The sequence below is a fragment of the Balaenoptera acutorostrata genome, chromosome 6 (assembly GCF_949987535.1).
Source record: "Balaenoptera acutorostrata chromosome 6, mBalAcu1.1, whole genome shotgun sequence".
In the NCBI taxonomy this organism is placed as follows: Eukaryota; Metazoa; Chordata; class Mammalia; order Artiodactyla; family Balaenopteridae; genus Balaenoptera; species Balaenoptera acutorostrata.
The window spans coordinates 24398459-24414129 of NC_080069.1; the positions used below are offsets into that span (position 1 = coordinate 24398459).

At 37.7% G+C, this 15671-nt stretch overlaps 1 protein-coding gene and 1 long non-coding RNA gene across 2 annotated transcripts in view; both read right to left on the reverse strand.

The window, feature by feature from the left end:
- LOC103014414 (serine/threonine-protein kinase MRCK alpha-like) overlaps positions 1–15671 on the reverse strand; it is a 217196-nt gene that overhangs the window by 24422 nt on the left and 177103 nt on the right. The window contains exon 12 of the mRNA XM_057547872.1: positions 6631–6694. Within this exon, the coding sequence (XP_057403855.1) occupies positions 6643–6694 (52 nt within the window). The 3' untranslated portion in view covers positions 6631–6642. The remainder of the gene's footprint in view (positions 1–6630; positions 6695–15671) is intronic.
- Positions 10717–15671, reverse strand: part of LOC130708347 (uncharacterized) — a 116682-nt gene continuing 111727 nt past the window's right edge. The window contains exon 3 of the long non-coding RNA XR_009008567.1: positions 10717–11362. This is a non-coding gene — a long non-coding RNA (uncharacterized LOC130708347). The remainder of the gene's footprint in view (positions 11363–15671) is intronic.

A 15671-nucleotide genomic window follows, 5' to 3' on the forward strand; every position in this document is an offset into this window, starting at 1 on the left:
ATGACACCCTGACACCCACTCACCCACTTCTGAAAAAGAAGAATTACAGATTCCCCATGAAAACCCGCAAAATCCTTTCCTTCACAGGTTTTAGTTAGCTTGAGCTCTGACTCACAGTTGAAAGAATGACAGACTTTGAAAAGAAGTAAAACTCTGCCAGCATCTAATGAGGGAAAAATCTTTGTCCAATTTTAAATATCGTTCAGTCAAATGGCATCAGGGGGTCACATGCTTTGTTTTGCTGGGGACAAGTTCCTGCACTCAAAGTGACTTCTCTCCTTTGGAAACATGATGTAGAGAGGCCTACAGCAAGTGGGATCCATGGTGAAATGAACCAGCAAAGAGGCATCTAACCCCTACTTCCTAGCTGTGCAAATGGCGTGGGATTTCGCACAGAATAGCTTGTGTCAGGTTTGTGAGGTTTGCTTTATTTTTCAATGAAGTGAGCCACCTTATCAGACACAAGAAGCTTATTCACAAATGTGACAGATTTTTGGCAATATCTCTACTACATTATCTGGCATATTTGTACTTAACTGCCTAATATTAAATGATATTGTTTATTTTACTCCTTTTAAAATACAGTAGTACAGTCAAGATGGTTGTATGGTATGCAGGTCTCTAGAACGTGAAAAAATCCTAATGTTCACCTGTGATAACTTAAACTTCTGAACCATTTAGAAGAATTCATATTTTATATAATTAATAAGAAATGTGCATTTTCCAAGACTCAGGAAATTTATATTTTATTTATTTATTATAGGGCTACAAAAAGGATACATTGCTTAAAAGAATTTTGAAATCTTAGAAAATATGTCACTTAATTGGTGCTTGAAATATATATTACCTCATATCGCTTGGGAATTGGCATTTTAACATCTGTTAAAGAAAGTATATCTTTAATCAGCATTTCTATTATAATAATAATAGAGGTCTCACTGTCTGCCTAATACTTTCCAAATTTTGCACTCAGTTGAGACTACATATTTCTCATTGGTCATAAATTCTGTTGCCCTTTACATGGTAAAAACTGGATAATGTACAGATGTCAAGTATTATGTCTGGTTAAGTCTCTCAGGTCACTCTGTGGGGTAACAGTGTCATGGTCCTTTCTCTCAAAAGAGAGGAGTGAGCTGATGTGAGGGCCCTGTGTATTTTCTTTAATTAAGAAAAACAAATATTCAGGCTGTAAAATATTTTACAAAATCATAGCTATTAATTTTTTGAAATGTGCTCCCTTTGTGACATTTTCTTATGTTACTGAATCACAGAACTTGGGAAAGTAGCCACAGATGTCCTCTAATAGCCAATCAATAGTATTTACTAACTAGACTAGCTCGTTGTTTTCCTATAGATACCCACAACTACAACATCTCACATTCATGAAAATGACACTCTCTTCTTGGAAGTTTAAGCCAATATTTCTGAACCATGTGTTTGAGATAAAACTAAATTCTAGTAAGAGGCATTATAAAATAATGTAATTCCCAACAAAATATATGAGGATTTAGGAAATACTGGCATCTTTCATAGGAAAACACAGTTGCCTCATCTCATCCTGATAACAAGAAATTTGAGTGACACAGCTCTTTGGTCTAAGCATTTGTGTGTGTGTGTGTGTGCTTCAGCTGGTCCTCTGGATGGGATGCATTAACATTCTTTTTTTAAGATTTGTGGGCTAGAATAATTTTACATAAGGGATGCATAGGATATGCGGTTTATAAATTAGGCTCTATGGCCATTCTCATCCCTCATGGAATGGAACATGAGGGTAAACAGAACAACCGGCACAAACAGTTTCTGGAAAAACCATTACATTTCCTTGAACTTTCCCAGTAGAAGAAAAAAGGTGGGGACTTCAGGTAGGCAGCTGAGATACATTTGCCCCACAAATAAGTACATAAATTTTAGTCTATTAAAACTGGAAGGACTCCCCCAAAGCTATCTGATGAAAGGATTTGCAAAGAGTAGATCAAGAAGGACAGGCAGGTCTCGGGTCTGCTGGCCATGGCCAGGATACCACCTAAAAGATTTGTCCATAATTGAAGGAGGAACTACAACTTGGCCAAAGTGATGGGTGCTGCTCCTTCCCTCTATTTACTCCTAGATGACCCTGCCTTTCACCACCCTACACCCTAGAGCCCTCCTTCATTGTCTGTCTGGGGACTTAACTGCGGACTTTAGATGAAGGAGATTAGGTGAGGAAGAAGAAGAGGAGAAGGAGGAGAGCAGGAGTGGGGAGGGAACAGGAGAAGGAGGATGATGAAGGAAAGTCATTACCAAAAAATGACTGTGGCCTCTTCTGTAGTCTGGTCACCTAATGAACAAATGGGGACCCTGAGACAGAGAGGGATTCCCCAAACCATACAGATATTCGCTTTCCACAACTGACGCAGACCAAATGCTTCCTCTGCTACATCATATAACCTGTGTGAAAGAATCCTTTTCATAGATCATCCAGATGATAAACCTAGTGTAAATTATTTCCACCACCACGAGGTTATGGCACGTATTACTGTTTTAGCAAAAAAAAAAAAAAAAAAAATCGTTTTGCCACTTAAAGTATTTAAGAGTATACTACCCTTCTTTGATAACAGTCTGTTATTTTTCATCATAGCATGGCTTAAAAGGAAAAGAATAACAAGAGAAAGAAACTTCCAGGAAAAACAATGCAATGTAGTGTGATCCACATCCACCTCTCTGGATAGAACTCCATCATGAAAAACATTAACTCTCTGAATCTTGAATCCACCTGCAATTCAAGGTCATCCATGCAGATTTCGAGAGTTGAAGGCAAAAGTACACAAAATCCAGTTCCTGGAAATACCATCCCTGCTTTGCCCCCATGTCCCCACACACCCCCTCACCTGAGCGGCATGGAGTTTCACTAAGAGACTTCTTGATGGGGAAGCCCGCCAGTCAGAGTGGACAAGACAGTATGCTAGAATGCAGGAAGAAAATGTTAGAACTTCCATTTGCATTCCTCCTCATCTCATTCTTTTAAAATTCCTATATCTGTATAATCTTTGTCTTGCATATAAATTACGGAACCATAGTACATGCATTTAATTTGCAAATGCATAAATCTACACACTGGATCTTCATGCTCAGAAAACTTTTTACTGAGTAGGAGAAGGATAGAAATGTTGGAGAACACTGACATGAACCAGATTCCTGGCCTTTTCTAAGGAATCAAACCAGAATCCAAAACAGCCATGGGCTCTGGGCTCTGTCAGGCAAAGCACATGTGTGTGGCCTGTCCAGGGAGAAGGAGAACCATGAAGAAACTCTAGAATATCTGTTTCACCAAACTCTGAAACTCAGAGGGACCCCGTCAGCCCTGAGTTTCACCTTGTAGGCAGAGGGCAGGTAACACACGTAAGGGGACCATTCTCCCCCCACTGGCCTGCAAACACCATGCAGCTGTGGATTGGTAGGGACCCCAAGTCTGTAGTAAGAGCACAGATCCAGTTAGAATACAGTGCAGGAACTTCCGGACCTTCCAGCAGCATCAGAGCTGCAGGGGGAATGTGTGAGGGTGTAGAAGCAAGGGGGACCTCAGGCAGCATCTAGCAGAGATTGGTGAACAGCAGCACACACCATACCCAGGAGAATGGCTTTTAGTTAAGAATGCAGTGGTTTGCATTTACATTAGATTGTTGAAAGCATCCTGTTGCTTTCGAGGCAAAATTCTGAAGGCAGTAGTTTTATTTACTAATTTAAAAAACAGGTTTTACATATAGAAAATCCACTGGAAGGTGTTTTGGATCAGGTAAACAGTTCTGAAGAAAGAAAAGAAAAATGGACTCATTAAGTCAAATTTATGGATATAGTGACTTGACTAGTAAGCAGGAGAGTAAAAATATTAGACAAAATTAAACATCAGATCAATATACCTAGGGTGCACAACCACTGATCACACTCACAAGCTGGCATATTGAGAAAGGGTCTCAGCTATTAGGCCAAGCAACTGCTGTGATCCAGCTTAAGCACAGGCAGATCGGATACACTTTCTCCCAATTCAGGGGTTTTAAGCTAAGATGAGGGGAGTTTAGTCAATAATGAAGTTTTAGTGAAAGCAGCATCTGTAGTTGTCAGCACTTGCCATTGGAAGATAATGTGTGAACAGCAAGTTGAGAAAGAGAAGTATTTCAGTTTTGATGCCAAAACCAATCACTTGAACACATGACTAGATGTAGAAAATGGACTTAAGAGTCTATACTGGTCGATCCACTGCACACTGTCTACATTACCCAGTAATCTTCAGTAGTTGTCAATATTTCACACACTCTGATCTCTAACACAGCGGGAAGGTCAGATATACTTGTCAAGGTCAAGCTGGATGTCAGTGAAGCACTCAGTGAAAGTGTGAAAATCTTGCAACTTGCTCTCAGATAGATGACCATCAAATGAAACATTTCATGATATGATATATAATAAATGATATATAATATGACATGACATGATTAATGTATCAATACACAAAGGAATGGTAAAAAATACTGATTGATATGATATGATATGACATATAATACAAAATATATGATATGATATGACATGCTTGATTTATCAATACAAAAAGGAATGGTAAAAAAAATACTATACATTACAAACTTGAAAAAAGTGTTGCCTGATAATCTCTGGAGACATACTCTATTTTTAATTTCATCCCACATGGCTTCATGGGCTATCATGTCTACACTCTTTTTATTAGGGTAACATTTTTGCTTTTACTCAGTATATGGATAATTTAGCAGTGGTTAAATTCTTTTTTATTAAAACACTTTGTATTCAAATTATGAGCAGACTTTATATACAGTTTATTTGTGCATGTGGATGTCTTCTTTGTTTTATGTCATCCCACTCTGATATCATTTCACCAGTTTCCTACTGAATAGAGTTGGGGAGGTGGACTGATAAGAGATTTAAATCCTAAGCAAAGGGAATCAACGTGCCCAGGCTGAGAAAGTATTTAAGGGAAGATGGATGAACTGAAATCTTACTGGTGGTTTTCACATTTATGAATGTTTACTGTATCAAAATATAACAAGTATAAAATATGGGAGTAGGGGAGCTAAGCAAATCTTAGAAAACAAATTCAAGCTACCAATGCACTTACTCTGTTAATCTGTCCTTCATACAAACAGATGTATGGGTTTGGCTAGAAGACCTGTACTTTTCCATTGATTTCTAAAATTCTAGAATGATGCCTTCCAATTGAAGCTAAATGCTTCCCCCATGCTTCATTTGTCTTGTGAGAGGAAAAAAAAAAAAAGCAAAAACAACAACAGCCCTGATGATATCCAGAGGTAAGCCTGGACATAAATACCAAAAGGTATCACAGAATACCAATGCCAAGCAAGATTACTCTGAGATAATGATGAAGTGAGATAAAGTGAAGGCAATTCACAACTGTTTTCTAAGTACAGAAAAAGAAGTCACTGTGCCATCCCCCCAAAATACCAAACACTCCATTCTCTTGGTTAAAATGAGTGACATCTACTTTGTTTCCAGTAATGGCTTTATTTTGACTATAGTCTTCCCTCTTGTAGCTAAAATTTATTGAGATGAATTATAGAATTGCCTTGGCTTTCAGCATCCAATTTAAAGTGGCCCATCACTTTTAGACCCTCTCCCAAGTCACCCAACTAAAGCCCAAATCTTGTAGTAGCTCTTTTCTAACACCCTCTTACTGAGACACCCCAGGATTCCCCATGGTGTGTGTCTTCCCTCACTGCCATGAGTAATAAATCCAACTTGTTCTAGACTAAACTGGTTCCCAGGTATGTTCCTGGTTGTTTGGCTGGAGAACATAGACGTTGGAATGATCTCATCCTAACCAGCTAACTCTGGCACCCCGTGGAGAACACCCCCATTCTTCAGCCCTTTCACTAAACACTGCTTACTGCAGAAAGCCTTCTCTACTGCCCCAATGAGGACTGGTCCCCTGTGCTGTGTTGCCTAGACCACTTTGCACTTCTCCCCTGTGACAACCACTGCATATCTTTTTTTTTTTTTTTAACATCTTTATTGGAGTATAATTGCTTTACAATGGTGTGTTAGTTTCTGCTTTATAACAAAGTGTATCAGTTATACATATACATATGTTCCCATATCTCTTCCCTCTTGTGTCTCCCTCCCTCCCACCCTCCCTATCCCACCCCTCTATGTGGTCACAAAGCACTGAGCTGATCTCCCTGTGCTATGTGGCTGCTTCCCACTAGCTATCTATTTTACATTTGGTATTGTATATATGTCCATGACACTCTCTCACTTTGTCACAGCTTACCCTTCCCCCTCCCCATATCCTCAAGTCCATTCTCTAGTAGGTCTGTGTCTTTATTCCCGTCCTGCCCCTAGGTTCTTCATGACCTTTTTTTTTTTTTTTTTCTTAGATTCCATATATACGTGTTAGCATACGGTATTTGTTTTTCTCTTTCTGACTTACTTCACTCTGTATGACAGACTCTAGGTCCATCCACCTCACTACACTGAAAGCTCCTTGCAGGCAAGAGAGAGGAGTGAAGCATGTCTGACCACATTGCCAGTACTTACTCTAGTCCCTGATGAAAAGTGTTTATTAAAAGTTTGTTAATTAATGGACACAAGAATTAAAGTTTTCTAACTTACCTTCTGTATAAATCACAGGAGTGTAATGACATCTCTCAAGTAGCCAATATATTTTGAGAAGAATCTGTAAGAATAAAACAGCATTAAAAATTGATGTTTAATAGGGCAAAGAAAATTCCCAATTACTGAATTTATCATTTATTTTATATTTCAAATATGGATATCCTTGCAGCTTTTGAAATTTTTCATTGTAAAATTTAGGTGTTCACAGAACATGGATTAAAAAGCAAATTTACTTCGAGGTATTGTTTCTATTTTGACACAAAGTCATAAAAAAAAAAACTATTACCAAAGAAGATGTTTAAAATAATTTAAATATGTGACTTATAACAGCTACATATATTGTAAATCTACTGTTCTAAAAATAAGGAGCAATTATCCCTTGTTTACTTTAACATTTAATATGCTGAACAGTCTGGAGAACCATTTATTTACTAACAAATATATGTAAAATAGGGTAGTGAAAAACAACTCCGTGTGCTTTTTTGACTGTTTGAAAATTATATTTGAATTATTGAAAAAACTGAAAATGTTTCACAACATTATTTGAAAGATGTGTAAGAGAGAGGATAGGAAAATATGCCTGCATATTTATTGCCTAACAATTTAAATTACAAATATGGAGAGTACAAACTTTCAGTTATAAGATGAGTAGTTCTAGAAATTTCATGTACAGCATGGTGACTATAGTTAGTAATAATGTACTGTATACTTGAAGTTTTCTAGAAGAATAGATCTCAAGTGTTCTCACCACACACACAGACACACAGGCACACACGCACACAAAAGATAACTATGGGAAATAATGAATATGTAAATTAGCTTGATTATGGTATGATTTCCTGATTTCACTTTGTGAAATGATTGTGGAATCATTTTCACAATGTGTATGTAGATCAAAACATGATATTGTACAACCTAAAAATATACAATTTTTATTTGTCAATCATACTTCAATAAAGCTGGAAAAAATACACAGACGTATATATACAGATATATACATGTATACATATATATGTTTTGTGTATGTATATATGCACATACATATGTGTGCGTTTTAGCATCCTTAAATTTGCATTACCTATTCCAGTTTTTGCTGGAAAATACTATTTTTATTGCTCCACAAAACATAGCACACCAAGGTTGATCAGCAGATTTGAATCCCAAGTAACTGTCCTCTCTCTCCAGCAGTTTCTGACAGGTTTGCCTGTCCTTGGGTTTGGTGAATTCCCTCCCTGCTCTCACCTCCACTGGCAGAATCCCCAGCTTACCCCGACCCTCTAGTTACAGCCCTAATCCTCCAAAAATTTCATGAACATAAAGAAAGGTTTCTCCTCAGGAAAACACTGCATGGTTCTACTGTTGACCAACTATGGGTTTATAATATGATCAATTCATGTGATTTGTCTATAAACCTGGAAGGGCAAATTGAATAGATTTTATTTTTTCTCAGAATAAGTGAAGGTACACATCAATCTACAATGGAAAATAAAATATCATTAAAATGTACTTAAAAAAGAACTCCTTGCCTAGCCCTAGATCCCAGAGGTTTTCTCCCAGGATTTTTTCTAAAAGTTTTATAGTATTATATTTTATATTTAATTTTGTGATCCATTTTTGAGTTAATTAGTGTGAAAGGGGTGAAGTTTGGGTTGAGTTTTTTTAGCCTGTGGACATCCGTTTTCTCCAGCATCATTTGTTAAAAAGACTAGGCTTCCTCTCTCAGAACGAAATTAGTAAAGTGAACAAAAAAATGAAACATAAAACTGAAAGTGAAGATTTTTATTCTTTGTAAAAAAGTTTTAATATCTCTCCGTTAATAAACAAATAACAATTTATGGATAGAGTTATGTTAAACAATAATTTTGCAATTGAATCATGCTCAAAATCAACCCACCAAGTTTGAGAAAAAGACCTCGTTAACTGAACCGCTATGGAGACCAGCACAACTCCCAGGTATATTGGTGAATTTGAGAGAGAACTTGATAGCACATGGCCGCAGTTTACTTGGCTGAGTGCCACCTGCATAGGCACAAATGACCCAGTTCTGAAACTCATCTGGCTCCTGAGCAAACGAAATGTAAAGGACTATGTATTAGTTTCCTGTTGATGCATAACAGATTACCACAAGCTAAGTGGCTTCAAATAACACCCATTTATTAACGTATAGTTTACAGCAGGCTGGATTCAATGGTCAGAGTATCATAAGGCTGAGAGGAAGGTGTTAGCAAGGCAGCTTCCTTGTCTGGAGGCTCTAGGAAGACATCTGCCTCTAGGCTCATTTAGGTTGTTAGAGTACGGTTCCTTGCTGTTGGAAGTGCTAGGTCCCTTATTTTCTGGCTGTCACCCAGAGTCCTTTCTCAGCATCTTAAGACCACCCACATTCCTTTTCATGTGTTTTCCTCTGCCTTCAAGCCAGCAATGATCTATCAAGTCACCTTGTACATCAAATCTCTCTGACCTTCTCTTCTGCTGCCAGATGGAGCAAACTCTGTACGCAAAGTGCTTACCTCATTGGGTCCAGTCCACCTGGATAAACTCTATGTATTAAGATCAATCCATTCAGTTTTAACTACAACTGCAAATTCTCTTCACAGCAGTATCCAGATTAGTGTTTGAATGAAGAATCAAAGAACAGGAATCTTGGAAGACCAGGTTTAGAAATCTTCCTACTATAAGCCTGTAATGAGTTAAGTGCATTTAAGCCCTTCTGGGATTTCCCAGAGGGGTCTTGTAGTTGATGATGAAACATTCTAGTTAGTTACCATGTGATATTTACACATTAATCCTCTACATCTTCCTGGGACCTGCGATGTCCTCCAGCTCTTCCACATTCATCAGGTTCCATAAAGTTCCTCAAAGGCACTACCATCCTCACCTGGTGTGGCCGAAAATTCCACCAGTGGCAAAGCAGGAGATTCCTTGAGGTGCCCCTTGATGAGGGGCAGGAGAGAGGACATGGTCTTCTTTTCTGCTTTGGTTTACAAAATTTAAAGACGTATCAAAATTTCAGAGCTTTTGTTGACAGTTTTTTTGTTTTCACGTCTAACTCTTTGTCCTCTCCTCCATGGGGCTCAGGCATCAATGAATGGACCTGGTCCAGGTGATGAATCTAACTAACAGGAACAACCAGGGTTTGACCCGGACCAGACCTCCTCTAAGATGTCTAAGTTTTGGTCTCACTTTAACTCACGACCAATAACTTCACAAGGGCCCTCATTGTTGCCCAACAATTCTAACATATTCCTTTGTCTGTTCACTCTCTCATGCTCCTAAATTATTTCATACTTCACATCTTCTCTTTCTGAAAACTTTCCAAGTCTCCTCCTCAGTGACCACCCTCAGCTGATGACTTGCTTCTGCTGACTAAAAACAATTGCACAGCGTGAGAGTTGTGAGTTAAGTTTTATCTGGGGCAAAATGAGGACTATAGCCTGGGAAACAGCATATCAAATAGCTCTGAGAAAGTGCTCCAAAGAGGAAGTGGGGAAGGTCAGTATATATGTGATTTTGGTGAAGGGGGAGTACATGCAATCAAGCAGGTATTTTTTGCAGAAGGTTCTGCTAGTTTCGTGAAGGTTACTGCTAGTCATGAGGAGCAGACATCACCATGAAGAATTTTTTAGTGCTTTTCTAAATATGAGGAGATGCAAGAATTGGGCTCATAAAATCATCTCCTGAAAATATCTGTCTAAGGACCTGTTCTGCCAGTTTCTTCCAGAGCACAGAGTGCCTCATTTCTGATCTCTACCCTGAATTCCTTTCTGGGGGTGTTGAAGGTCAGCAGATGCAGCGGCTCATAATTTAATTTTTGTAGAGGTAGATGGCAAGTGCCAATTTGTATGTGACATTTCCATAGGCCTGAGAAGACAGAAGCAATCGGAAGGCAACTTCCCTATTTTCCCCACATCTGCCCACCTACAGGCCATTGTGTCCATGCACCCTGCCTTCCCTCCTGACACAGTGGATTCACTGTCCATGCCCCGTTCAGAGACCAAACCTTCCACTTTGCACCAGAATCTATCTACTCTCTCCAACAAAAAGATACAAGGCAGTATACTGCCCCAGATATTCAACGACACCACCTCATGGATAAACAATAAAAATTTTATTTAATCATTACAATCAGCATACAATGGTACCATACTTTTTGCATCTTAAAAAATAAATACATAATACCTCTTTTGACCTCCATATCCACCTCTAAATACTCCTCCATTTCTCTTCTCCAACTTACATATATACTTGAAATTTTCTTTTTTTAAATTGAGGTACAATTGACATAGAACATTATATTAGTTTCAAGTATACAACATAATGATTCAATATTTACATATATTGCAAAATGATCACCACAACAGATCTAGTTAGCATCCATCACCATACACAAGAATTTTTTTCTTGTGATGAGAACTTTTTTTTTTTAAATTTATTTTCTTTTGGCTGTGCTGGGTCTTTGTTGCTGCATGTGGGCTTTCTCTAGTTGCGGCAGGCGGGGGCTTCTCATTGCAGTGGCTTCCCTTGTTGTGGAGCACGGGCTCTAGGCACGCGGGCTTCAGTAGTTACAGCATGTGGGCTCAGTGGTTGTGGCACATGGGCCCTAGAGCGCGCAGGCTTCAGTAGTTGCAGCACGTGGGCTCTAGGGCACACGGGCTCAGTAGTTGTGGCTCACTGGCTTAGTTGCTCCAAGGCATGTGGGATCTTCCCGGACCAGGGTTTGAACCCATGTCCCCTGCATTGACAGGCGGATTCTTAACCACTGCACCACCAGGGAAGTCCTGATGAGAACTTTTAAGATCTACTCTCTTAGCAACTTTCAAATACGCAGTACAGTATTATTAACTGTAGTCACCATGCTGTACATTACATCCCTATGACTTAATTATTTTATAGCTGAAAATAAATTTTATTTTAAATGAATTTTATTTTATAGCAGATGCAAACTATTATATACAGGATGGATAAACAACAAGGTCCTACTGTATAGCACAGGGAACTATACCCAAGCACAGGGAACTATATCCAATTTCCTGGGATAAACCATAATGGAAAATAATATTTTTTAAAATGTCTCTATGTGTATAACTGAGTCACTTTGCTGTACAACAGAGATTGGCACAACATTGTACATCAACTAGACCACAAATAAATAAATAAATAAATAAATAGGATGGCAAAGAGTAGAAATCAATCAGTCTCCTTCCTTTATTTTTAAAAGTAAGCATGCTGTTATGTTAAACAAAATTCAAAATTGAAAGTACGTAAAAATTCCTACAGAATTCATTCTGCAGAAGAGGCTGAGGAAATAACAAGCAAGGCAGCCATAGCAATATAATAAAATATGAGGCCTATGGGACCACAGAGCTCCTACTATCAGTAGCAGTTGAACAGAAGTGGAGAGTCAACATCAAATAGCAGCTACCTGGATCTGTAATAGCTAAAATAATACTCATATGATTATAAATATAAGTATCACAGGGGAGAAAAATGGGCGTGGGTTTAATAAATTGAAATTCAAGTATAATTCCAGAATGAAAACCAATTCCTTAGGACTGATTATGGCAAGATAGTTGTACTTTATATACTTTATCTTTTGGTACATTATTAGAAACTTGTGCAAACATCAGAGCACCTTATTACTTTTCCAGCACAAGAATTATTGATTATAAGAGACACCATTAATACTTTAAGAGGACTAAAAGAGGAAAAATAAATACTAGATTAAATATGCACTTTAATTTTAAAATTCATACTGACTAGTAAGTATGAAATAGTAAGTATGAAGAACATGTCTAACCACTGAAGGATCACAGCAACAGTCTCAACATACTGATTAGTAATTAGACTATTTTAGTAGCTTCAGTCAGGGTGAATACCACATTACAAAAGGCACATTAATGAACAAATGTAGCTCTAGAGGAAAACAAACAGGAGATGAGGATTCTGAAAATTTTTCCTTAGAACTCAATGGCCATGTCTAAGATTGGCTGAAAGTATAAGACCTAAAGGAGGAGGAGTAACATATGGAAGTAAGATCCAACTAGCTAAGAAAAGATAGGTGAATACCACGGACATTGGTTTTCAAAGAGGGATGTCTGTAATGAACCCAGACTCTCCTGGTCTGCCTGGAGCCCTCTCAGCAGAGTTGGGCAACACTTGCAGGATGCTATACAAAACAACATCTGTGGCACAGAAAGTTTAACTAGAGGACTGACATGTGTGTGACCAGAGGACATGCATTTAAGAGGGACTTTAAGGATATCTAGTGTGACTCCACAATTCCATGGATGAGTTAACCAAGGCCCAAGGAAGAGAATAATAATGCAGTTGATAAGTAGCTGGGCTTGGTCTAATCCAACTAATCCAAGGCAAGGATATACAGTGGAGAAAAGACAGCCTCTTCAATAAGTGGTGTCAGGAAAACTGGACAGCTACATGTAAAAGAATGAAATTACAACACTTCCTAACACCATACACAAAAATAAACTCAAAATGGATTAAAGACCTAAATGTAAAACCAGACACTATAAAACCCTTAGAGGAAAACATAAGCAGAACACTTTTTGACATAAATCGCAGCAAGATCTTTTTCGATTCACCTCCTAGAGTTATGAAAATAAAAACAAAAATAAACAAATGGAACCTAATGAAACTTAAAAGCTTTTGCACAGAAAAGGAAACCATAAACAAAACAAAAGGACAACCCTCAGAATGGGCGAAAATATTTGCAAATGAAGCAACTGACAAGGGATTAATCTCCAAAATATACAAACAGCTCATGCAGCTCAATATCAAAAAAACAAATAACTCAATCAAAAAATGGGCAGAAGACCTAAACAGACATTTCTCCAAATAAGACATACAGATGGCCAAAAAGCACATAAAAAGATGCTCAACATCACTAATTATTAGAGAAATGCAAATCACACTACAATGAGGTATCACCTCGCACTGGCCAGAATGGCTGTCATCAAAAACCTACAAACAATAAATGCTGGAGAGGGTGTGGAGAAAACAGAACCCTCCTACACTGTTGGTAGGAATGTAAACTGGTTCAGCCACTATAGAAAACAGTATGGACGTTCCTTAAAAAACTAAAAATAGAGCTACAATATAATCCATCAATCCCCCTCCTGGGCATATACCCAGAGAAAACCATAATTTGAAAAGATATGTGCACCCCAATGTTTTTTGCAGCATTATTTACAATAGCCAGGACATGGAAGCAACCTAAATGTCCATCAACAAAGGAATGGATAAAGAAGATGTGATATATATATATATATATATATATATATACAATGGAATATTACTCAGCCATAAAAAAGAACAAAATAATGTCATTTGCAACAACATGGATGGACCTAGAGATTGTCATACTGAGTGAAGTAAGCCAGACACAGAAAGACAAATATCATATGATATCACTTACATGTGGAATCTAAATAAATGATACAAATGAGCTTATTTACAAAATATAAGTAGAGTCACAGATGTAGAAAACAAACTTGTGGTTACCAGGGGATAAGGCGGGGGGGGGAGGAATAAATTGGGAGACTGGTATTGACATATACACACTATTATATATAAAAGAGATAACTAATAAGAACCTGCTGTATAGCACATGGAATGCTACTCAATACTCTGTAATGGCCTATATGGTAAAAGGATCTTAAAAAAAAAAAAAAAGTGGATACATGTATATATATAACTGATTCCCTTTGCTGTACACCTGAAACTAACACAACATTGTAAATCAACTATATTCCAATAAAAGATTTTTAAAAAGAACATAGGTAAATTTCTCTCCTCAAGAACCTTTATACTTTTTAAATTATTTCATACTGCATGACAGTTAGTAATAGCAAAGAAAAGTGATTTCAGTTACCCCACAAAGTGGTACTATAGTGCCGTGAAGACACTTGATTGACTAGGATGTTAGTGCACTGTAATTTTCTGATTAATTAAAATATCTAGGTTTCTTAAAGTTATATATTTAATGTAGCCAATAAACGGGTGATAGACATTAAATTTAATAAAGGAGGAGAAAATCAGGATCTCCAATACAGGGAAACCAAAATAGTTTAAAAAGTTATCATGCATTACTATTAAGATTAAACCTCAAGGGAATGAAGTCAGGGAAGATAGTGAAGTTGGAAGCACCAAGAATTCACCTCTCTACCTGGACAGCAACTGTACTAGGAGAAACTATCAGAGGTGGATATTTTGGAACTTTGGAGTTTATTTGAACACTTGTAACTTCAAGGGGATAGCTTGGCTAGGACGTTTTCATTAATTTTGGTTTATTTCAGCCATTAGGGTGGTTGCAGCTACTCAGCCCCCTACCCCAGCCCCATACCAGACAGCTGTGAAGAACGTAACCCAAATTTCTGGAGCAGCTTCCTCTGGAGCTAGGGTGGCCAATAAGATCCTTGTCATCCACATGTAGGTTCTTGGTTCTAACTGTGAATTACTGCTCTCACTGCTGAAGTGTGGATATGGAGGCTGGCCACCAATGTTCCAACTTCCACCAGCTGAAGTAATTTCCAGGAGATTTAAAAGAGCCACCTGTTTTTTTGTTTGCTTGCTTTTTGTTTGTTTGTTTGTTTTTGATATTCAAAAGCAACTATGTATATGGGGGAATTTAGAAAGCCACCATGCATACCTAGGGAAATATGGAGCTCAGAAAAGACATGCAGAAGATCTTAAGCTTTTACTCCAATACAGAGACACCTTATAGCAACTTTTTAAAGTACCAAACTCTGAGGAAAAGGGAAAATCTGATTTCCCCAGTTTCCATGTTATCAAATTCAAAAGTCCAATTTTCAATAAAAAAACAACAAAGCATACAAAGAAACAAGAATGTATAGCTGATTCAAAGAAGCAAAATAAAGCAACAGAAAATGTACCTGAGGAAGCATAGATGTCAAAATTACTAGACAAAGATTTTAAAACAACTCTTTTAAAGACACTCAAAGAGCTAAAGGAAGACATGGACAAAGGAAAACAATATATTAAAAAATATCAATGAAGAGATTAAA